General features: G+C 43.3%; 1 protein-coding gene across 1 annotated transcript; it reads left to right on the top strand.

The window, feature by feature from the left end:
- Positions 1-1182: 1182 nt before the first annotated feature.
- Positions 1183-19554, top strand: METRN (meteorin, glial cell differentiation regulator). Its single transcript, XM_060786263.2, has 4 exons — positions 1183-1550; positions 5137-5564; positions 8794-8859; positions 15353-19554. The coding sequence occupies exons 1-4, from the start codon at positions 1462-1464 to the stop codon at positions 15667-15669; spliced, it is 900 nt and encodes a 299-aa protein (XP_060642246.2). The 5' UTR covers positions 1183-1461; the 3' UTR covers positions 15670-19554.
- The last annotated feature ends 5034 nt before the right edge of the window (positions 19555-24588 follow it).

Genomic DNA, 24588 nt, shown 5'->3' with positions numbered 1-24588 from the left:
GTATAAATACATGAGAGGAAGTCATAGGGAGGAGGGAGCAAGCTTGTTTTCTGCTGCCTTGGAGACTAAGACACAATGGAACAATGGCTTCAAACTACAAGAAAGGAGATTCCATCTGAACATTAGGAAGAACTTCCTGCTGCATTGGATCACACATTGGACACTTCCCAAGTGTCTAGGACTGTGTGATGTATCAGCGAATAATGCGTGCAGATCCCAGTAAGGTGGCCTTCTGCAGCTGGCAGATGGTAATTTTGTCAGCGCCGATTGTGTTTAAGTGCAGGCCAAGGTCTTTAGGCACTGCACCCAGTGTGCCGATCACCACTGGGACCACCTTGACTGGCTTGTGCCAGAGTCTTTGCAATTCGATCTTTAAATCCTCATATCGTGTCAGCTTTTCCAGTTGTTTCTCTTCAATCCTGCTGTCACCTGGGATTGCAATATCAACGATCCATACTTTGTTTTTTAATACAATTGTGAGGTCAGGAGTATTGTGCTCCAAAACTCTGTCTGAATCTGAAAGTCCTAGAGTAGCTTGACATGTTCATTTTCAGGCTTGTGATCCCACCAGTTCTTTGTGGCAGGCAGATGGTGTTCGTGGCACAAGTTCCAATGAATCATCTCAGCAACAGCGTTGTGCCTCTGCTTGTAGTCTGTCTGTGCGATCTTCTTGCGGCAGCTGAGGATGTGATCTATTGTTTCATCTGCTTCCTTGCAGAGTCTATACCACTTCTTCTTCTTCTTCTTCTCCTTCTTATTATTATTGTTATTATTATTTGTCTTTATCCCAGATGGGATGTGTAGTTTTGTGGGTCATCCACCAGCCCTACTTGGTACTGGAGGCGGAAGACCTTGTCAAAACTTCGGATTCCATCTAGCATTGAGCTAGGGCAGTTAGTCAAAGTGGTGTGAAACTGCATCAACTTCACCGTGCGGGTGGAGATGCAGCCCAGAAGTTGGAGAGCCATTGTAAAAAGCCTCACATCTGGACCCGAACGGTTTGAAAAATCCGCCTCCGTTTGAAAGAGAAAAGAAGCAGCAAGACCATCAGAAACACATTGTTCTCCTGCAGAAGCCCCCCCCCCCTTGGTTGCCCAGGCCCCGCCCCCTCCTTCGGTCCTGCGCCTCCATTGGCAGAAAGTCCCCGCAGCGGGCTGTGATTGGGAGAAGGGAGCATCCTACTCTCTCCTCCTCCTCCTCCTTTCCAAACTCTTTCCAAACTTTGGCCAGCCTCGCATCCTTTCGCATCCTTCTCTTCCTCCTCCGCATCTTCTTCCCTCGGAGGACGGAAGGAAGGAAGGAAGGAAGGAAGGAAGGAAGGAAGGAAGGAAGGAAGGAAGGAAGGAAGGAAGGAAGGAAGGAGACATGGCCGAGGGAGATTGGACGCGAAAGGGCCCCGCGCCCCCCGCCTGACCCCGCTTGGCGAGCCTTTGGCCCGGCGGAGAGCGGCTCGGCTCCAAGATGCTCTTGGTGGTCTTCTTCTTCCTCCTCCTCCTCCTCGACGCCACCCTCGGGCACTACTCCGAGGACCAGTGCAGCTGGAGGGGCAGGTAGGACCCCTGCCCTTGGGCCGGCCTGCCTTTCCTCTTCCCTTTGCCTTGCCGCCTTCTTCTCTCGTTCTTTCTTCCTTCCCCTTCCCTCCTGTTCTCCTTCCTTCCCTCCCTCCCTCCCTTTCTCTTTCCTTCATTCCTCTTCCCTTCTTCCTTCCTTCCTTCCTTCCTTCCCTTCTTTCCTTCTATCCTCTTCTTCTCTCCTTTCCCTCTCTCTTTCATCCCTTTCCTTCCTTCTTCCCCTTTCCTCCTGTTCTCCTTCCTTCCTTCCTTGCATCCCTTGCTTCCTTCCTCCTCCTCTCCTTTCCTCTTCCTCCTTTCTTTCTTTTCTTCTTGCTTCCTTTCCCTTTCCTTCGTTCCCCTTCCTTCTTTTTCTTTCTTCCCCTTTCTTTCTTTCCTTCCCTCTTCCCCTCTCCTTCCTTCTTTCCTCTTCCTTCCTCCTTCCCTTCCTTTTTTCTTCCCTCTCTCTCTTCCCTTCTTCCCCTTCTCTCCTGTTCTTCCTTCCCCCTCCTCACCTTTCCTCTGTCTCCCCTCCTTTTTTCTTCTTGCTTCCCTTTCTTTCCTTCCTCCCCTCCCCTTCCTTCTTTTTCTTTCTTTCCCTTCCCTCCCTCCTTCCCCTTTCCTCTCTTTCTTCCTCCCTCCCTCTTTCCTTTCCTCATCTTTCCTTCCTTCTTTTCTTCTTCCTCTCTTCTTTCCTTCCTTCCTTCCTTCCTTTCTTCTTGTTACTTCTTTCCCCTTCTTTTTCTCTTTCTTTCATTCTCCCCCTTTCCTCCTGTTCTCCTTCCTTCCTTGTATTCCTTGCATTCCTTCCTACTTCTTTGCTTTTCCTTCCTTCTTTTCTTTTCCTGCATTTCTCCTTCCCCTTCTTTTTCTTTTTTTTTCTTTCTTTCTCTCTCTCTCTGTCTCTTGCTTCTCTTTCTTTCATTCTTACCCTTTCTTCTCTTTCCCTTTCCTTCCTTTCTTCTTGCCTCTTCCTCCCTCCTTTTCCTTTTCCTTCCTTCTCTTTCTTCCCCTCCCCTCCTGTTCTCCTTCCTGGCATCCCATCCTTCCTTCTTCTTTCTTTCCTTTCCTTTTCACTTCACTTCACTTTACTTTATTTCTTAATTAGTCACTCTCCACCAAGGTGCTCCGAGTGACTTACAGTCTAAAATAGCATTTACACAATATAAAAACATTCAACAGTGACTATTTGGCAAATTAGATCTGATTACTTAAATGCACAACCAAACAGCCAAGTCTTGAGTGCCTTTACAAAAGGTCGCAACTCCGACATTGCTCTAATGTCTGGAGGCAATGAGTTCCACAGAATTGGAGCATAGGTCAAAAAAGCTCTACGCCTTGTAGCTTCCAGGTTTACCTCCAGGTACTTCCCATCCTTTCCCCTCTTCCTTCTTTTCTTCCCCCCCCCTTCCTCCTTCCCTTCTTTCTTTCCTTTCCCTCCCTCCTTCCTTCTTTTTCTTTCTTTCCTTCTTTCTATCTTTCTTTCCTCCCCCTCCCTCTTTCTTCTCTTTTCTCCAGGACCTCTGGATGTTGAGCATAAAGTTGCATTGCAGGACCTCCAGATTGCTAAAGACAGCGTTCTCATTCAATGTATGAATCCATGCAGCCCCCAAGTTATAAACAGGGACATTTATGAAGTGCAACTCCAGTTGCTGTTTGGAAGATGTCACCTCGCTTTCTGTCCCTGTGAGAATAGGATTTTGCAAAAGGTGGAAACAAGGATCGAGGATCAAGCTTCAGTGGAGACCCCTTTCCCCCCTGCTAATAACTCTTCCAGGAGAGGATTTCCCTTCCTTCTGAGGGGGAAATTTCTCTCACTTCCTGTTGTCTCGCCCTGTTCTTAATGAAGAAATGTTTGTAAGTCAGGTGTTTGTAACTTGGGACAGCCTATATCTACATACCTGAGATAGATATAGTATCATAGATTTGGAAGGGACCCCAAAAGGCCATCCAGTCCAGCCTCGTTGTTAACTAGGAACTATTCGTAAGTTGGGTATTTGCAACTCAGAGACTGCATGTAATTGAATCCACAAAAGTGGGAAAAAACACCAATGTGGAGGGCAAGAATCCTTGGCTCATTCTTAGAGACCATGGCTAATCACGGATGTGTCATAATGCCCTTGTCTCTGTGGGAAGGATCTTTATGAATGCATGGGACGCTTTGAAGGTGATCTGGGTGTATATGTATGTGTGTCTGTGCCATAGCCAGGACATCTGTTTCTCCGCTATCGTGATCCCTTGCAGAATGCCATGCATGAGTCATGTGGCTGCAGAAGGGAAAGATCCGACCATGTACCTCCAGACATCTGGATTGCATTGCATTCCCCTTTCCATGGATGAGGAGGAAGGCAGGGCAGTCTGACTTGAATGGCTGGCAGTCTGGATGGCCTTTGTGGTTCCTTCCAGGTCTGTGCTTCTATATCAGGCATGGGCCAACTTTGGCCTTCCCTCCAGGTGTTTTGGATTCCCAACTTCCACATTTCCTAACATGGGCAAACCTCGGCCCTTTCAACTCTCATAATTTCTATCATGGGCAAACTTCGGCCCTCCAGGTGTTTTGGACTTCAATTCTCACAATTCCTAATATAGGCAAACTTCAGCCCTCCAGGTGTTTTGGACTTCAATTCCCACAATTCCTAACATGGGAAACCTCAGCCCTCCAGGTGTTTTGCTGCTAGGAATTGTGGGAGTTGAAGTCCAAAACACCTGGAGGGAGGGCTGATGTTGGCCTGTGCCTGCACTAAACTAAATCTGAGAATCTGCTATTGCAACACATCCAATGAGGTGGCATAATAATAATAATAATAATAATAATAATAATAATAAATTTCTAGACCTCCCTCTCTACCTGAAGGGCAGTCTGACATTAATGGCAGTCAGGCTAGGTGGCCTCTGTGGTTCCTTCAAGTTCTGTGCTTCTATACCAGCCATGGGCCAACTTTGACCCTCCCTCCAGTATAAAGAAAAGGTTAGGACCAAGTACGTTCCAGACTGCAGGCTGTTAGGAATTGTAGTTGGGAGTCCAAAACACCTGGAGGAAGGGCTGTAGGTGGCCCATGCCTGCGATAGTACCATTGGTATCAAGCCTATGCGCCTTCTATAGACAGTGTCTTAACCAACTGCATCTGTGGATGGTTTGGTAATTGCACAGTGGCAGATAGGAAGGCACTCCAAAGGGTCACCACTTCTGCACAGAGAATCATGGGTTGCTCTCTTTCTCCCCTCTTTGGAAGAACTTTATAATTTCTGCTGCCTTAAGAAAGCTCAGAGCATTCTTAGGGATCCATCTCACCAGCATATTCTTTTTTTTTAATTATTGCTCTCTGGCAGACGATACAGGGTCACAAACAGAGGGACAAACAGACTGAAGGATAGTTCTTATCATAGAGCCGTGGCTATGTTGAACTCTATGACTTCACATGGATGTGGCATTGGGTGCTGTGTGGTGGCAGTGTGAGTGTAGAGGAATGGGTGTGTTGTTTTGTGGTGTTTGTGGGTGAAGGCATGTAATTTTGCTAAGCAATAGCACAATGACAAATAAAGCTATTCTATTCTTCTGCTAACTCTCTTGGATGCTACCTTGCAGCGGTCTCTCCCAAGAAGCCGGCAGCGTGGAGCAGATCTCCTTGCACTGCGCTGAAGGGTCACTGGAGTGGCTCTACCCATCGGGAGCCTTGCGCCTGAGCCTCTTCCCTCGCCTGCCCACTGGCGCCAGCGGCAGAGAGAGCCCCAGGCGTTTCACGGCCTGCGTCAAGTCCGCCCTCGGTTTCCGGGGGGCCCAGATCTACCTGGAGAGGGACGGGGTGCTGGAGCTCCTCCTCTCTGAGGCTGAGGCTGCTGCTGCGCAGCCCAAGGTGCGCTGCTTCAACTGGCTGCCCAAGGAGAAGGTGGCCCTCTTCCTCCAGTCCACTCTGCACCAGGACATCAGCCGCCGCATTGCCGCCTTCCGCTACGAGCTACGGGGAAACTGGGACTCTCGCTTCTCCTGGCCATCTGGAAATCTTAGCACAGAAGGTGCGTGGGCTTGGCTGCTGAATGTGTGTACGCCGGGATCAAACCTCCTTGACTGAGGCCTCTTTTACACTGCCATATAACCCAAATTAATCCACTTTGTCTGGCAGTGTAGAAGGGGCATGAGAGTCAATATCTTTCTTTAATTTCTTTGGTGAGGTCAGACCAAAGCAGAACACAGTAGGACCATGACTACTACTACTACTACTACTTATTATTATTATTATTATTATAACCATAAAACTTTATATATATGCCGCCGTATCTCCCCGAGGGGACTCAGGCTGGTTAACAACAAATATTAGCAAACATTCAATGCCATAAACACTAGACCAGGACAAATTACCCAACTCCATCCAGATCCAAAACATACCCACATCTACATTAAAAGTAATAGCACATTATCAAAAATTAAACAAATTTTCCATCCAAACATCCTTTTTAGCTGCTGCCTCATCACACTCTTTATTCATGTTCAGCTGGTGCTATACTAAGGTTGCGTCTACACTGGCCTGTATATCAGGATCTGCTTTGAACTGGAATATTTGAGTCTACACTGTCATAGAATCCAGTTCAAAGCAGATCATCTGGATTTTATCTGGCAGTGTAGAAGGGGCCTCTGGCTCATAGAGACCCACAAGGGCCATCCGGTCCAACCCTCTTCTGCCAAGCAGGAAGACAGAATTGCCACTATATCATCATCATCATCATCAGTAATATTAGACTCCTAGAGTTGGGAGGGACTCCAAGAGGCCATCTAGTCCAACCCCCTTCTGCCAGGCAGGAACAAATAAAGAACAAGAAGCAAATAAGTGGACCCTGTGAATTCATGCAAGGAAGAAGAAGATTATTATTAATAATATTAACATTAGACATATAAAATTGGAGGGGACTCCAAGGGCCATCTGGTCAAACCCCCTTCTGTCAACCTTGATTTTGCAATTTTGTATAAGGGACATAATTTTTGTATTATACGGGACTTGATCATCCACAGTTTTTTTGTATCTATAGGAACCAGTCTCCAATGGATACAGAGGGCCCACTGTAAACATTTCAATTAAATCCAATAACAAATAATTGGATGTTGTAGGTCAACTGGCCTTTTTGTGGCTGTGCATTCTCCAGTTTGGTCATGAGGCTAAGAGAAGGCCGTTCCCATAAGACTGAGACATTTTTAAATTCAAAAGCAACCATGTCAGCTCTTTCTATAGATGTTTATGCCTTCTTGCTTGTATGTTTTGGTGTTTTTGAACACATGGGATCAGAGTTTTTGGTATGACTTTTCTGATTTGGAATCTAAGCAAGACCAGCTCTGATGCACCCTTGGATGAGTGATCATCTTCAAATCTTAGATTAGAATCTGAGCCAGGGAAATGAATGGTTCTGCCAAAGCTGAAGACAAGATTGACTCCAAGTTCAATGGTACATTGATTAAAAATGGGCCCATTTCAAAATCAAGACATGGAGAGGGTAACAGGGGTTCAAGCAATGCTGGACAATAATGTCAATTCGGGGGCATTGCTAGAAATGGGAAAGATCTGGATGCCAGAAAACAATGGGAGCAAGGTATCCTCAATAGATCTTGCTAGAACAATAGGAGTCTGGTACCCATCTAAAAATGCCTATTGCTCCTATTGGTCCTGATGGAAAGTGCTTGAATAATGGGGGAAGAGGAGCTTATTCTTCCAACCGAACAGAAATCTTGAGACAAATTGCCAAATTTTTAAAGTTAACTGCTGTAATAAGGCTCCTCCTTAAGCAGAGGCTGGATGAACCTCTATTAGAGATGCTTTGAATGTGATTGTCCTGCTTCTTGGCAGAAGGGGGTTGGACTGGATGGTCCACGAGGTCTCTTCCAACTCTATTATTCTAAGAGTTAGAGATCCAATACTTATATATATATACTAGCTTGGGTACTCTCTGCTGCCAGGGTTACTTGATAAAGTCAATTTTTAATTGTACAAAAAGCGTAAGGTTGTGGGTGAACTACAACTCACATCATGCCAGGTTAACTGAGAAACTACAACTCCCATCATGCCAGGTTAACCCTGAGAAACTCCATCAGGAGTTAAAGTTTGTTGGACAAGTTTACTCTGGATGCATCATTGGTGGTGTTCAGTGTGTTCTCTGGCTGTAGGATAAACTAAAACTCCCACTATGGTGAATCAATCCCTTCAAACCCCTCCAGTAGGTTGAGTTAGTCATGGGGGTTTTGTGTGCCAAGTTTGGACCAGGTCCATCATTGGTGGAGGTCAGTTTCTCTGGTTGTGGGTGAACTACAACTCCCAGAAAGGAAGGACACTCCCCCGCCCCGCCCCCCAAACCCCTCCAGTAATCAAATTTTGGCATATCAGGTTTGTGTGCCAAGTTTGGTCCAGATCCATAGGTGTTTGGGTTCATACTGCTCTCTGGATGTAGGTGAACTACAACTCCCCCAAATCAAGGTGAAATTCCCCCAAAGACCTCCAGTATTATTTGCTGGTCAAGGGGTCTTTGTGTGTCAAGTTAGTTCCAGGACCATCCTAGGTGGAGTTCAGAGTGCAGCTCTAAGATTGGAGGTGAACTATACATCCCAATACCCATAACTTCTATAAATCATTGTGAAATCTTCCCAGACCTCTCTAGTATGTTCAGTTGCTGTTCCAGTCCTCTGTTTGCGGTAATACATAGAAAAAAAGTAGGAAAGGGTTAAGGGAGAGGCAGTGGGTGGGATCACGCAAATTCCACCCCAAAAACGCTGGGATGTCTGTGGTGGAGGAAACACATGAAATCTAGGATGAAATTGTCCCCATATGAAAGCCTTCACTTGGATGGTGGGCAGTATGATGTTTGTGGAGAACATTGGTAAGGCTTTTGGACATGTTCATGGTGCTCACTATAACCTGCAATGTCATTAGAGGGAGGGCCTTTAGTGTCTGAGTCATGGGAGCTATAGCTGATTGTGAAGGCAGGAGCTTTTCTGTGTAAGTGGACACCCCAGCCACACACATACATACATATTTTCACTTTTATTATGTGTATAGACAGATATATAATGAAACATTGATGCAGCAGGTTGTAGGATATTAGATGCAAAGTATGCACATCCACGCAGTGTTTTCAGATCCAAATCAACTGGCACAATCTGGCCCTCTCCTCTTTCCTCATGCCTCCTCCTCCTTGCCTCCCAGAAAAGTCATGTTATATGTGTGGACACTCTGTAGTTGACTTCTTTTACTTTTTCTTTTGGAAGATTCAGGGAGTTGCCGGCCGTGTAACAACACGGAAATCCTGATGGCTGTTTGCACTAGTGATTTTGGTAAGTATATCATCCCCAGCATTACCATCCCCGGTATGTTGAAAATCAGTTTATCCTATATCTATAATGTTTGGGTGTGGCATGGCGAAAACTACCCCTCCTATTCACTCTAGAGAATGGTGGCGGCATTTGGGTGCAAAAAAAATTGGTTGTTATTATTATTGTTCTTGTTGTTGCTGTTGATATTATTTTGCAATGGGTTTGTGGTGCCAATTCTTCAAGGTCTCCTGAGGGGGCTAATGCAGCCCCTTAACCCCATATAACAATCTATACACATAAAAGTGAAAATATGTATGTGTGTATGTGGCTGGGCTGCCCACTTCCACAGACAGGCTGTTCGTGCTTCCACGAACAGCTTTAACCCACAGTGCTGAGGAGCCATCAAAAGCCCTCCCTCCAATGACATTTCAGGTTATAGCAAGCACCATGAGCATGTAGCCCAACCCCTGCCAATGCCCTCCCCAAACACCATACTGCCCACCACCCAAGGAATACTTGGACAATTTCATCCTAGATGTTATGTGTTTCCTCCACCACAGACATCCCAGTGTTTCTTATTCTCTCCATTGGTGTGGAATTTACAGGACCCTGCCCACTGCATCTCCTTAACCCTTTACTACTATTTTCATCTCTTATCTGTCCAACAGAGTAGAACTAATAAGGAACTAAACATACTGGAGTGGTTTGGGGGACTGGCTCCACATGATGGAAGTTGTAGTTCACCCTGCATCAAGTCAGAGAACTGTGACCCCCACTGATGATGGACCTGGGCCACATTTGGCACACAGAACCCCCATGACCAAAGAAAAATAATGGAGAGGTTTGGGGAGAATTCACTTGGATTTAGAGCCTTGTAGGTACTGGGATTTATAGTTCACCTGCAATCAAAGAGCACTCTGGACCACATCAATGATGGCCCTGAACCTAATGTGGCACACAGAACCCCCATGACCGACTGAAAACACTGGAGGGGTTTGGGGGAACTGACCTTTATTTATGGAAGTTGTAGTTCACTTGCATCCAGAGACATTCTGACCACCACCATTGACAGAACTGGACCAAACTTGGCACTCAAAACCCCTATGACCAGCTTAACTTACTGGAGGGGTTTGAGGGGACTGACCCACCATGGTGGGAGCTGTAGTTTATCCTGCAGCCAGAGATCACAGTGAACCCCACCGATGAGGCATCTAGAGCAAACTTGCCCGACATGACAAACTTTAACTACTGGTGGAGTTTCAGGGGGTTAACCTGGCATGATGTGAGTTGTAGTGCACCCACTTGTTAAAATAAAAAAATAACTTTTTTCAATTAGCTCGGGCAACACTGGGCAACCGAGCTAGTCGTAGTAGTTGTAATAACAAAGCAACAACAGCAGCAGCAGCAACAACAATAATTTTATTTATTAGTTGTCTCTCCTCATGGTTCAAGGTGGGTTACAACATTGCTAAAACGCATAATCAAAACTCACAATCATTTAAAAGCACTCCATAGAATACACATATTTCCATAAAATGCATATTCAAATACACAAAAGTTAAACATACAGTGGAAGTTTAACATTTGTCATTAAAACTGCCTGGGTTGCCTATCTCAGTTCCAAGGTGGAATAGTTGTGTCCTTCTTCTTGTACCTTTCAAGAGAGATATACTGGACCAGCTTCTCCTAACCCAACAGCCCTGAAAATGTATTGGATTGTAACTCCCATCACACTCAGCCAGCATGACAAATGGTTAAGGACAATCAAAGTTACAGTCGGAACATGCAAAGTGCAATCTTGAGAAGCCATTCTGTGCAGCTCTCCAGCATTCTACTTTCAGCAAGAGATCCTTGGGAGAGGAATCACTCCGTTCAAACTGAGAGCAAAGTTGATTCGATTTGGCTTTGGTTTGGATTGCAACACACAGTTTTATTCCTCATTACAAGTGTCAGTTTGCTTTGCGACTCTTTAATATGAATGTGGTTGTGCTGATTTCTCTTATGGCAAAAGATGAATCGTTCGTTCATGCACTTTTTAAGTACAAACTGAATCGACATGCTTCACGTGTTATTTCAGATTTCTTAAATGGAGTTTAAGTCAAAGTCAAAACATTTTAGATTTCATTTCATTCAGCGGCATCTTTTCCATGTCCTCTCTTCAGTTGTATGTGCGATGCATGCACACACCTCTGCATACACACACAGAGGCCTGAAAGCTACACATGTTGCTTTGGGGCTCCCTCCTTGCTGGTAAAGTAGCTGACCATTAGCTTCCCAGCTGGCATTACATTCCCCCTCCCCCCCCCATTTTATCCCCCTGGACGCTGCCTGTCCGCACAGTGGGCAGTTAGTTGCCAATTACTGCCCTGGCTGCATGCGCTGTTAGCCTTTGCTTTGCTGCTTTCCAAACAATGGAAGAAAGGGGTCTGGGGGTCTGGCGTCTGCCTGTCCTGAGGTTTCCACAGCAACCAAGAAGTCCTACACGAGAACAACAAAAGGGTTTGCCTGGTGGGATCAGACCATGGATCTTGGGAGGGGGCTTGTGCTGATTGGTTTGAGGAGGCCCAAATGCAAGGCTCGCCAATGACACAATCCCTGTGCATAGAATTGACCAGATCCTGCTTGGGATGTTCAATCAGGAATACAGAATTGTCCCCACAGTTCTATATGGCCAAGCTGCAAGAACAACAACAAGCCAGGAGAGTCGAGACAAAGACCCATGCAGAGGGAAAGTGTTCTTACCATACATCAAGGGAACTACTGGCCACATAGGGAAGCTGATGAAGACACACAATCTACAGACCCACCAAGAAAATTCAACAAATGGTGCACTCAGCAAAGGACAGGAGGGATTCTCCAACAACTGCAGGAACCTACTGTATACCATGCAGATGTGGACAAGTCTACATAGGGACCACCAAACGCAGTGTTCCCCAAACACGAATAAAGGAACATAAAAGGCACTGCAGACTAATTCAAGCTGAGAAGTCAACCATAGCAGAGCACTTAATGAACCAACCAGAAAATGAACAAAATCTGGCTATCAGTATTTAAAAAACGCCAGAATCAAGACAGTAAATAAAGAACACCACTCATAAACAGGGGAACTCCAGAGAGCAAACAGTCAAGTGCCAGGTGAACCAAGGATGCCTCCAGGCAAACAATAGACAGGCTCCCTCTATGCAAATACCCTCAGTGATTGACTTTGCAGCTGCAAGGCTGCTCAATACTAATCAAGCTTGCCAATTGCACCATTCACACTTGCTTCAAACAGACAAAGGTCCTTTCTCCCACACTGGACATTATTCCACAGGGATATATATACACTCCACTTGCCTCATATGCAGGTGAAACCAGGAGAGAATGCTGCTGAAACATGGCCAGACAGCCTAGAAAACTAACAGAAACCCAGTGATTCCAGCTATGAAAGCCCTCAACAACACATTGCCCGCACACTGCCTTTCAAGCCTAATTTGGCATTGGGGGTTTGTTTGCTTGTTTGTTTGTTTTGGTAAAGAAGCATCATGTGTGCAACAGTTTGGCAACTGAATTTGCTTGGAAATCTAAGCAATGGATCTGCTGAGAAATTCCAGCATTGATGCCATTCAGAAATCCCAGCCTTGATCTCTTAGGGTATCCTCTACAAAGCAGTAGGATTTTGAACTTAACGCAGAAAGAAATATCCCCTGAAGAAGGAATAAAACTGGTGCCACGGGAGCCCTTTTGTTGATTATTTTTGGGACTAATTGCATGCCTTTGGAAGCTCCCAATGGTGCATTATTTCGCTTTATTTTTGATATGTTTCGTCCTATGGTTTACAGGCAATAAACATAATCAGTAAAAGTGTAATCATCAATAAAACTTCAATGCAAATGGTTAAATCACATTTCTGCTTTTTTAAAAAGCAGTATTACAACCCAGATTTAATGTTGTATCACATTACAACAGTCTAGTCTGGATCTGATTAAGAGATGTATTAGCATTAGTGCCAAAAATACTGGCCAAGGTCTTTGACGATTGCAATGCATCACTAGTGTTTCTTTTTGTCTGCTTTTCCTGTGTGTTGCATTCTGGGGGATAATGGGACTGCAGAATTAGGGAATTTTTTGTATATATCAGATTGAGAGATAGGATTTTTGATTGACACAACAAGCACTAGATAAAGAGTTGGCACAATCCACAGTAATCATTTTCATCGCTGGGTCCCAGCAAGGCTCCTTCCAAACTGGCCCCATTGCTATACAAACACTGCATCAGTTGAGCAAAATTGTTTTTATTGCTGTCTGTAGGTGCAAAAATAATCTTTATATGTTCCTTTTGTGTTTGGATTTCTCCTCTGAGATGACTGTCAGTTTATTGTCTAGCAAAAAGAAATGCACACATGGTTTTCGTACTTTGAGGACTAGGGAATTAGGACCAGGTCTGTGATCAGGAACTGTACAGAAGTAAATGTATTCAGAAACCTCCAGTTACCAAGACTTATTTTAAAACTAGCTTGGGTATCTGGCATTTTCCGGGTTATTTGGAAAAGTCATTTTCTTAAATTGTACAAAATGCATAAGGTTGTGGATTAACTACAACTCACATCATGCCATGTTATGTTGGGCAAGTTTGCTCTAGATGCATCATTGGTTCAGTGTGCTCTCTGGCTGCAGGTTAAACTACATTTCCCACTATGGTGAATCAGTCCCCTCAAACCACTCTAGTAGGTTGAGTTAGTTAGTCATGGGGGTTCTGTGTGCCGAGTTTGGTCCAGGTCCATTATCAGTGGAGTTCACAGTTTCTCTGGTTATGGGTGTACTACAACTCTCAGAAAGTAAGGTCAGCTCCCCGCTCAACCCTTCCAGCAATTTTGGCATATCAGGTATGTGTACCTAGTTTGGTCCAGTTCCATCAGTGTTTGGGTTCACAATGCTCTCTGGCTGTAGGTGAACTACAGCTCCCCCAAATCAAGGTGAATTTCCCCCAAAGACCTCCAGTATTTTTTGCTGGTCAGGGGGTTTCTGTATGCCAAGTTAGTTCCAGGACCATCCTTGGTGGAGTTCAGAGTGCAGCTCTTAGATTGGAGGTGAAATGCCTACAACTTCTATAAACCATGGTGAAATCTCCCCAGTACCTACAACTTCTATAAGTCATGGTGAAACCTCTTCAGTATGTTCAGTTGTGGCTCAGTTTGTGGAGGACATTGGCAGGGCTTTTGGGCATGTTCATGGCACTCACCATAACCTGCAATGTCACTGGAGGACAAGTCTCTGGTGTCTTCTGAGTCATGGGAGCTATAGCTGTTTGTGGAGGCAAAAACTTGTCTGTGTAAGTGGACACCCCAGCCACACACATACATACATATTTTCACTTTTATTATGTGTATAGATAGATATAGAGGATATACATTTATTGGTTTATAGTGACCAGTATAATTGTATTTCTTTGATTAGAAGGCACACCTTCCGCCCCTCCCTTCCCATATAAACATCTCTAAAAATGTGATACATCTTAGAATCATGGCTGCTTTTATGGCAGCCACAAAAACAATAAAGTTACTGGAGTAGAAGAACTCTTTTCAAAGTAAGGACTGCACAATTAAACAGGAATAAGGCTTTCAAACCAATAACAGATTTTCTCAAATATTGTTACATAGTGTTGTTATTTAAATTGCTTCTATGTACACTTAGAAATATAGAGTGTTGCTTATCCAAAGAGTTTGGGACCCGAATTGTTTTGGATTTTTAAATTATTTTATTGCGGAACACCTATATTTGCATATGTATACATATACACTTACAAATAATGAGATGTCATCTTGGGAATGAAACCTAAGTCAAAACACGAAATTCAGTTATGTTTTGTATATATTGTATACACATGGCGTCAAGGAATTACGTGCCATATTGACAAGGTTGGTTTTAGACCCAAAGTGGCGAGAAAACAACGTTTTTTCCCAATGTGGTGGCCACAAAAACAAAGTTTCTGAAGTATAATAACCAACCACTACTTTCAAAGTCAGGACTGCACAATTAAACAGGAAATATATAACACTTTCAAACAAGGAACACATTTTTTTCAAATTTGGTTACAGAGTGTAATCTGCTGGGAATGCTTTTAACTAATACTGGCTGTTTATGTCCAAGATGTTCCCTTCTTAAGTTTTTAATAATGATGAATTTACTTGGTTTTACCTGGTTTTCAACATGGTCTAAGTCCATGCAGTATCTCATGTAATATTTTAAGGGCACATCTTGCCACTGATATATGTCACATTTTAATGATTTATATAGGATTTTAATGGTGTATTTTATATTGTATTTAATAATCTGACTTTTGTGTAGTTGTGAGCCAATTTGAGTCTCTGTATGGAGAGAGAAAGCGGAATATAAATAAATACAAATACGAATATAATAAGCATAGAATAAAACTTGTTGTTATTGTACATAGTGTAATAATCAGGTCTTTTTCTGCAGTGGTGAAGTAAAAAACGAATGGGTCTTTCAGCTGTTTTCACTCCTTTCCTTTGCAGTAATCCGTGGGAATATCCGGACGGTGACTAACAACATTGAATCACAAGAGTCCATCATCAGCGTCAGCGCCACTCGGATTCACCGCCAGAAGTTTGCCTTGTTCCAGCCAGTTGGCAAATACGGGAAGTCGGTGGGCAGTATCCGGACCCTGCTGCGGTGTGGGGTGAAGCCGGGCCCTGGCAGCTTCCTCTTCACTGGCTGGCTGCATTTCGGGGAGGCTTGGCTCAGCTGTGCCCCCCGGTACAAGGACTTCCGCCATGTCTACGAGGAGGCACGCCAGGCTCACCAGAACCCTTGCGAAGTTTCGCTGGACTGAACCAGAGCACAAAGAGAGGAGCTGGGAGCGGAAGCCAAGCCTCTGCTTTACCACCTGCTGCAGCCATGCTGTGAGTGGTGTACATACCCATCTTGGTGACATGGTCAGGGATACAGATGGCCGCAGAAAGGAAAGAGGGCAAACCGTGTTGCAGGTGGATTGAGCCGGTCAAGACCTGAGCAAGCCTAGCAAGATAACCTCTAAGTGGCTTTCACCATACGCTGAAATCAACGTGACACATCACAACAAATATTCAACTTGCCACTACGAAGATAGAGCTTTACAAAATGTTTCTCCTCTCTTGTTAAGCATCCTGGTGGCTTTCTCCACTTATTGGTGTAGCTATAAGCCAGGTCAGGGCTGAAGGAAGACAACTGGGCTGCTTTGTTGTAATGCTGGGATACATCGAGTCTTACCTGTGCTTTGGACTTCTCTTCTATTTAACATTGGACCACCATTGTCTTTGTTTTCTGCTGGAGCATCAACTGACCACCTTCACAAACAAGAGTAACAAGTGCTTCCCAGGTTTTCAAGCAAACCTGGCCCATGGGTTTCAACTTGCAGGCACCAATAAAATGGGAAATGACATCTCATACAAGGCATTTCATCTTTTGCTTTGGTTTCAGCAACACAGTCCAGCCAAGAAACTCTGCAAAGCAAACAAATCTCAACCCTTTTGTGGCTGAGCTTCAACAGGATGGTGTTTTTTTTCAGTTGTGTTTTGGGTATGGTTTCCTTTCCCCATCAGATCCTTTCAGCCAAATGTGACAGAAAGCAATCAGGTATATAGATGCCACTGAAGTGAGTGAGTGCTGGAACTGGAAATAGACTTATACACAGCTTTCTTGAGGGTTGAGGTGGAGTGTAATAGTAGTGGGCACCCAATGTGCATGGTTGATCTCATCTCTTTCGCTGTCCCAAATGACATGGGGACGGCTTATTCCCAAATAATATGAATGTGAGGGTGAGCAGATCCACATACTGAGTCCATGTGTGCTGAATTTTCAATCCAACTGCAAAAAATAATCTTTGGACACCCAAACTACAGATGCGACAGTTCTTCATGAAATGAGATTTAATTTCTCCTGATTTCATTGTGTTTGTCTAAAAATGAAGGCTCAATTCAGCTGAGATTTAAGCATTTAACTTGGAGCTAGTCTGCTTCCAAGCACTGTTTTACTCAGAAGCAAATCACACTGAATTCAATATAGTTTCCAAGCACTTGCGCATAAGTTGAACCAGTCTTTGTTGCTTGGATAAGACCCATTTTTTCCCAATCAGATCAATGCCTTTGATTATCTGTACAATAGGAACTGCTGCAACACAATAAGTATGACCTGTTGAATTTCTGCCAGCTATAAGGCAGTTATAGGCTCTCGAGGGCTGAAGAGGGGGCAACCTGGTTTATGGTACTGATAAGTACCATATATATACTCATGTATAAGTCAATCTCATGTATAAGCTGAGGGGCCAACATTATGGATTTTTATACGACTCATGGATTTATTTTTATGTGATCATTGCAGAAGAAGTAGCGGGATTGGTTCTTCTTTTAGGTTCTCCTGGGACAGTATAAGCTCCAGCCTTTCTATGCTCACTTTTTGGGATAAAGGTTAAGGAAAAGTACATACCTTGGTTTATGGATTAATTGATTTTTGGATTAAGATGTCTAGACTTATACATGGAGATATAAGATACTGGGTCTTCTTGGGAATGTGGGCACTGTGGGGAAGAGGCCAGCGGCTGAATAAGAACAGATGTTGCCATTGTCATTACTCCAAATTGACTGAGCCTTCCTATCACCAGACGGTGCTTATCCTTCACTCCTGATTTTTGTTTCATTTTCTCCACTCGGGGTTCTCTAGAACAGGACTTTTTCTGCTCACAACGTGACCCCATGTACCCACACACAGCTTTGATTGGCCTCCAACATCAAAATCACACTACAGGTATATACAACAAGAGGAAGTCACAGATAAAAACAAAACATACTGAAAAGTTACTAATCTCAAGGATAAAATTTGCAACAGTCTCACAAAAGAATGCATCAGAGTTGTTCAGAAGATATGGAATTTTATAACATTCTTGCCATTGAGAATGCTGTGAAAAAATGGAATTCCTGTATTTCATTTGTATATTATCATATTTGAGGCAAACAAAGAATGGTAAAGCGTTTCAACAGAGACCAAGCCACAAGAACATTCCACATGCTTATATCTCCCAGTCAGAAGAGCGGATGGCAACACATAACATCTTGTAGTAGCCAAAGCTCTCCTCTGGGTGGGATTGATCCAAATGCAAATATATTCTGCCATGACTCTTTGCTTGCATGGAATCAATGATGTGGTAGGGGGACATACTGTCTTTGCTGCATGAGTCAGATTATGGACACCAAGATCCAAAAGTCTGCTCTTGATTGACTTGCAGGTTTCCACATTTGTGAGCATTGAGCATGCTTCCAAAGACAGGCCAAGAAATCTGAGTATATAAAACAGGTATAGAAATAAAAATCATTACTGATTACAAATCAGCATTTGCACGGCTTGCAAAACAAACCGATTTTCCATTTATTTTATTTTTTTGTGGAATCCAGATGAAGCATTTTCTGCAAATCACTGCAAATCCTGCATGCCATTTGTAGATTGGAAAAAAGGAGTGGCCTCCGGAAACCTTTTATTGTGGCCCACTTTTTTGTGGACTCAACACTGAGCCAAGGTCCCCCTATTTGCCAAGAAGGTGCAGGAACAAAAGGACCAAAACTATCCCTTATTGTTTATAATGTTAGTATGGTTTACATCTTACTGATTGGATGCATAAATTAAATGCAAGTAACTCACTGTTTGTAATGAGTTCCTGATGGGTTTGGGCATCTCTTTCCTTTATTTTTTTTACCCAAATATGGCCCAATTAACACAGTTTGATACCATTTTTAATGGTCATGGCTCAACGCTATGAAACCATGAGAGTTGTAGTTTTACAGGGTCTTTTTCTTGCCAAACTACATATCCCAGGATTCCATGGTATTGAACCACAGTTGTTAAAGTGGTGTCAAACTGGGTTAATTCTACAGTGTAGATGCACTGCTGCAGGAGCCCCAAAGTTATTGCTGCTATGGCATCTTTATGGATGATGGTTCACAGAACTGGAACAGACGAGAAGCAGATCAGTTTGTTCTCGATACAAACTTCATGTAGACAAGCCTTTAATCCACATTAAAGTTGTTTTTGAAAGCAGCCTCAAAACCATCTTGGTCTGGCATACATTCTTTGTGAGTATAAAATGCAATAAACAGCAGAGAGAGAGCCAATTCTAAATCAAATGTACATTCTGGCCAACAGTGATACTACTCACATTTCAGATTTGGAAAAATGCAAAAACAAGCAACCCAAGCATAACTTGAGAAAACAGCCATTGATGTTCCACTGCATGTATTCATCCAATTTAAATCCAACCCACTGAAAATCTCAATGTTGACCAAGACTTCAAACTAGTTATCAGTCCAGGGATTTCCCTCTTTTTAATATCTGAGGATGGGAGACAGATTGTATGTGCACTAAATGTATAATGATACCAAATTTGTTATATTTTTTTCCAATTTAAAGTGGTTTATAATGTTTACGTGGATGTTTGGTTTCATGTTTTGAAATGTTAATATAAGGCAAATTGCCACTGCTAGAAAGGTAGTGCCAGGTATGTTTGTAGGAATTTTTTTGAAAGTAATATTTTAAATGTAATTTTTTTTGTACATATTGTTTCATGTCATTGTACAAGTCAAGAGAAAGAAAAATCTGCTTTGGGGTAAATGGTAACTTTTTTCGTTCCTTCTGTGGTTTTTCTTGTGAAAAGAAAGATTACATTAAAATAATTCATGGGAGTTCCTAGCAACATCTGTCTATAATGCTGGATTTCTTTTCCACTTAGTACTCTCTAATAGTGTTGTGCATTCGGGGGTAAACCTTGACCTGTTTCGTGTTCTGGCTTTCAGTGGGGCCCCTGAACCATTTTTGGGGGCCTCCCAAAATCAGAAAGGCAGATATCTGTTTTCACTCTGGAGTGCCAAAAGATCCGTTTTCTATTGGACCATTATGGGGGGGGGGGGGGGGGAGGGTCTCAGTATCCCCTTCCCGTAATTTTAGGCATTTAAGCTCTACTCTAGAGGAGAGGTGCTTAGCTGCAGGCTGGCGTGCATTTCAAGGAGGCTTAAAAATATTTCTTACTCTAGAGGAGGCACTCAGCTACAAGCAGACTTGCGTGCTTTCTGGGCCTACACGCCACATGCACTCTCCAAGGCAAGGAGGCAAGTTTACTCCAGAGGAGGCACTCAGTTGCAAGCAGGCACGCACACTTTCTGGGCCTGCACGCTACACATGCACTTGTGATCATGAAAAGTAGATGAGGAGCCAGGATCGACTCCCATGTGCTTTCATGTCGAACTGATCTTTGTACCAGGAGGGGCCTTCCTGTTACATGGTCCCGAAGGTAATGAAAGTAACGAAAGAATGGATGAAATGAAGGAAAATGATTCCGTGCACAACCCTACTCTCTAAACCAGGAGTCCTCAAACTTTTTAAACAAAGGGCCAGGTCACAGTCCCTCAAATTGTTGGAGGGCCGGATTATAATTTGAAGATAACATGAATGAATTCCTAAACACACTGCACATATCTTATTTGTAGTGCAAAAAACACTTAAAAACAATACAATAATTAAAATGAAGAACAATGTTAACAAATATAAACTTATTAGTATTTCAATGGGAAGTGTGGGCCTGCTTTTGGCTGATGAAATAGGATTGTTGTTGTGTGCTTTCAAGTCATTTCAGACTTAGGTTGATCCTGAGCAAGGGCCGGGTAAATGCCCTTGGAGGGCCATATCTGGCCCCTGGGCCTTAGTTTGAGAACCCCTGCTCTAAACCAACTGTTACACTATGTAACAAAATTTGAAAAATTCTGTTCCTAGTTTGAAAGTGTTATTTCCTGATTAATTGTGCGGTACTTACTTTGAAAGTAGTTATTCTACTCCAGTGAGATTTCTCTGCTCAAACTGACAAAGATTAGTTTTTGCTCGTGAAAATGCTTTGTGCTTGATAAAGGGAAGTCATGAAATAGAACAAGGGCCCTGTTTCCTTGGAAATAAGACAGGGTCCAAAAGATGCATTAGGGCTTATTTTCAGGATCAGATGTTAGATTTTTTAATGAATTGTAACTAGGACTTATTTTTTAAATAGGGCTTATATTTTGAGCCTCCTGAAAAACCATAGTAATATTCAAGACACAAAATGGATGTGAGTTATCTGCATCCAGCTCAGGGGAATTGTTGGTGTCCAACTTCATGGTATGCCTTTCGTGGGAATAGGATGTTGGCATAATATCCCATCACCTGTTGGCACATTCATGTGCAGAACAAAAAGACATGTTTACAGGCCATCCCTTGACTTTCATCTGATTTACAAACTATTAGTAGTTAAAATGGGGTGGAGACAACAGGAAGTGAGAGAAATCTATCTATCAGAAGGAAGGGAAATCTACTCCCTAAAGAGTTATTAACAGGGAGAAAAGGGGTCTCCAGTGAAGCTTTACCTCCAATCCTTGTTTCAACAACAAGCCACATTTTGCAAAATCCAATCATCACAGGGACAGAAAGTGAGGTGAAACCTGAAAAGGGGGCACAGACAGCAAAGGAAACCCCACTGGGGCATTAACCCTTCCCCATGCTAGCCAAAGCTTATATACAAGAGTGCCTCCTGGCACCAACGCTCTGTATATCTGAATGACATAATACTTGCATTCTCAGGTCCAGAATTTTTTCCACCTGCAGTAGGACCCAAGAAAATTTCCATCCTACTATATGCTGATGACATGGTTTTAATCTCATACACCCAAATTGGTCTGAGCAGGCAGCTCTCTAAGTTTGGTACAGATTGTTCTAAAGAAAAGTTGACTATTATCTATAATAAAACAAAGGTAATGGTTTGCTATACGTTTTCCAGACTGTCTGGCCATATCTATGGCAGACATCCACAGAGGTTGTGAGCTCTATTGGAAACAACACAAATGGAGTGTGTGTGTGTGTGTGTATCTGTGGAATAATGTCCAGGGTGGGAAAAAGAACTCTTGTCTGTTTGAGGCAAGTGTGACTGTTGCAACTGGCCACCTTGATTAGCATTAAGTAGCCTTGCAGCTTCAAAGCCTGGCTGCTTCCTGCCTGAGGGATCCTTTGTTGGGAGGTGTTAGCTAGTCCTGATTGTTTCCTGTATGGAATTCCTCTGTTTTCTGAGTGTTGTTCTTTATTTCCTGTCCCAACTTAAAAATATACTTGTTCTGACTTACATACAAATTCAACTTAAGAAGAAATCTTATTCGTAACCTGGGGACGGCCTGTACATTTTATTATACAGTTTATAATTTGGGGGTCCGATTTCTCGATATCGCAGTCATGTCTGTGCAGTAATGATTCAGAAATGTATGCCCAAAGGGCAAGAAGGTCATCCAGTTGACAACTTTTCAACCAACCCCTGCATTGTCTATTAAGGTGAACTTTCAGTGTTCAACTTACTTGCAAACAAATTCAGCATGAGAACAAACCTACAAAACCTATCTTGTTCATAACTTGGGGACTGCCTATATATTTCATTACAGCTTGCAATGCTAAAAGAGCACTGAGAGGAGTGAAAGTGGCCTCCCTTTTCTGTGCTAATGTGCTCTCTTGTTCACTCCATGCACCTTCCACTCCTTCCTCTCTATGAGCAGGCTTTCCCCCTGCTCTATTTGAATGTTTAAAAGGTGTATGTCACAATATATATGTACAAACTGTATATGAGGCCACTAGAACCATAGGAAATGCAAGAATTTTACTTATTATTATTATTATTATTTCTTGCCCACCTTGCCTCACTGTTCGAGGTAGGTTACAACTTCGCTAAAATTCACATTCATCTACAAACATTCTTTAAAATACACATATTAAAAAACATATTTCCACAAAATACATATTAAACTACACAAACAAAGATTAAACGTAAGATGCGAGTTTAAAATTTGTCCTTAAAGCTGTGTGTTAACTTGAAACAAAAGAAACAAAGGAGATAAAAGCCCCAGAGGATGTTCAGCAGCTTGATCATGCTTTGGCCAGAGAAAGGCTCTGAAACAGCAGCGATCAAATGAGCTTAAATAATTGTACGAGCCCAGGAATGCGTGGCAGCTCAAAAGAGAGCCGGGCCATTGGTTTTGGCACCCGAGCAGAAAATCCCCAGGAGCTTCATGCGCTCAGGCAAACGCACACAGATCATCATCCTTGACCGTTGGCCACCTTTGAATGGCTAAGCTAGATGCAAGGGAGCAGCGATTTGGAGTTGATCTTCACCAAATGTATCACCATATCATCACCATTGCTGTCTTTCCTGTACTCAGGTGAAGGAAAGACATCAGATTTGGTGAAACTGAAATCTATGGCTTTGTACACAGTTTTTCCTTGTCCAGGACATCTCATATTTACATAATACCTCTATTTCGTCTATCTATAGGCACAATTCTTTCCTGAATATAAACATATCTAAAAGCAGAGAGAATCATTGGTGCTTTTAAAAATACACAGAAAGCTTTTTTCCTGTTGGTGGTACTGAAATTAAAATGCATCTTGTACTAATTGTCATCTTAGAATTGAAGAAATTTGATCATTTGAAATAAAGAAGGAAAATAGAGGACTATCAAAGTCCAGTGTAAATTTGAAGATGACTTTATATATAATACACACACATATGGATCCCCTGGTGGCGCAGTGTGTTAAACCGCTGAGCTGCTAAACTTGTTGACCAAAAGGTTGTAGGTTTGAATTCGGAGAGCGGTGTGAGCTCCTTCTGTCAGCCACAGCTTCTGCCAACCTAGCAGTTTGAAAACATGCAAATGTGCGTAGATCAATAGGTACCACTCCAGCGGGAAGGTAACGGCGCTCCATGCAGTCATGCCAGCCACATGACCTTGGAGGTGTCTACGGCTCTTCGTCTTAGAAATGGAGATGAGCACCAACCCCCAGAGTCACACATGACTGGACTCAAAGTCAGGGGAAAACCTTTACCTAGCTCAAGACATTTTGCTTTTGGAGGTGAAGACGAAGAAGATGACATCCCTCCACATACAGTGGTTACCTACAGCCCCATCTACACTGAGTGCTTAATGCAGTTTGAAGCTAGCTCCAAACTGAGGCAGAAAGACAACTCCCACAAAAGTAAGCAATGTGCATCAGTGCTCTGTGGTTTATGTCATTGCCATCTGTGCCTCAAACAGGTTCCGGGATTTCCTATGTAACCACCTGCACAAGGAAACCACCGGTTTGAAACTGCAATAAATGGTAGGTACTAGGGACTCTGGCCAAAAAAGATGGACTTCCCTTTCAACTGCTGGTGGGAATCAATGCAATACATGGCTGATTCACAGCAGAAGGGCTGCATCCATCCATAAATCCTCCACTTTGCAATAATGGGACTGCAGCCGGAGGGAATTGTTGCACAAGGAAGAGTGACAGAAGAACAGTGATACTGGATTCATGGACTGGTTTGTTTTTAAATCCTCCACTAAAAGAGACGATCCAATCATGGTTTAAGCACAATGTGTTTAGGGGATGGCTCCACAATACCTTGAGGCCAGTCCCATCAAGATGCAATTTTGTTCTGCGGTGGAAGGAAATTATTATTGCACAAGGAAGAGTGATGGAAGAAGAGGGGTACGACTGGATTCAATGACAACTTTTCCCTGCCCATTAAAAGGTTTGAGTGCAATGTGGTTATGGGATAGCCGGAGGCATGGGCCAGCTACATCTCTCCCTCCAGGTGTTTTGGACTCCAACTCCCACAGTTCCTACCAGCTGCTAGGAATTGTGGGAGTTGGGGTCCAAAACACCTGGAGGGAGGGACGAAGTAGGCCCA

The sequence above is a fragment of the Anolis sagrei genome, chromosome X (genome assembly GCF_037176765.1).
Source record: "Anolis sagrei isolate rAnoSag1 chromosome X, rAnoSag1.mat, whole genome shotgun sequence".
Taxonomy (NCBI): Eukaryota; Metazoa; Chordata; class Lepidosauria; order Squamata; family Dactyloidae; genus Anolis; species Anolis sagrei.
This window is presented reverse-complemented; position numbering and strand designations above follow the sequence as displayed.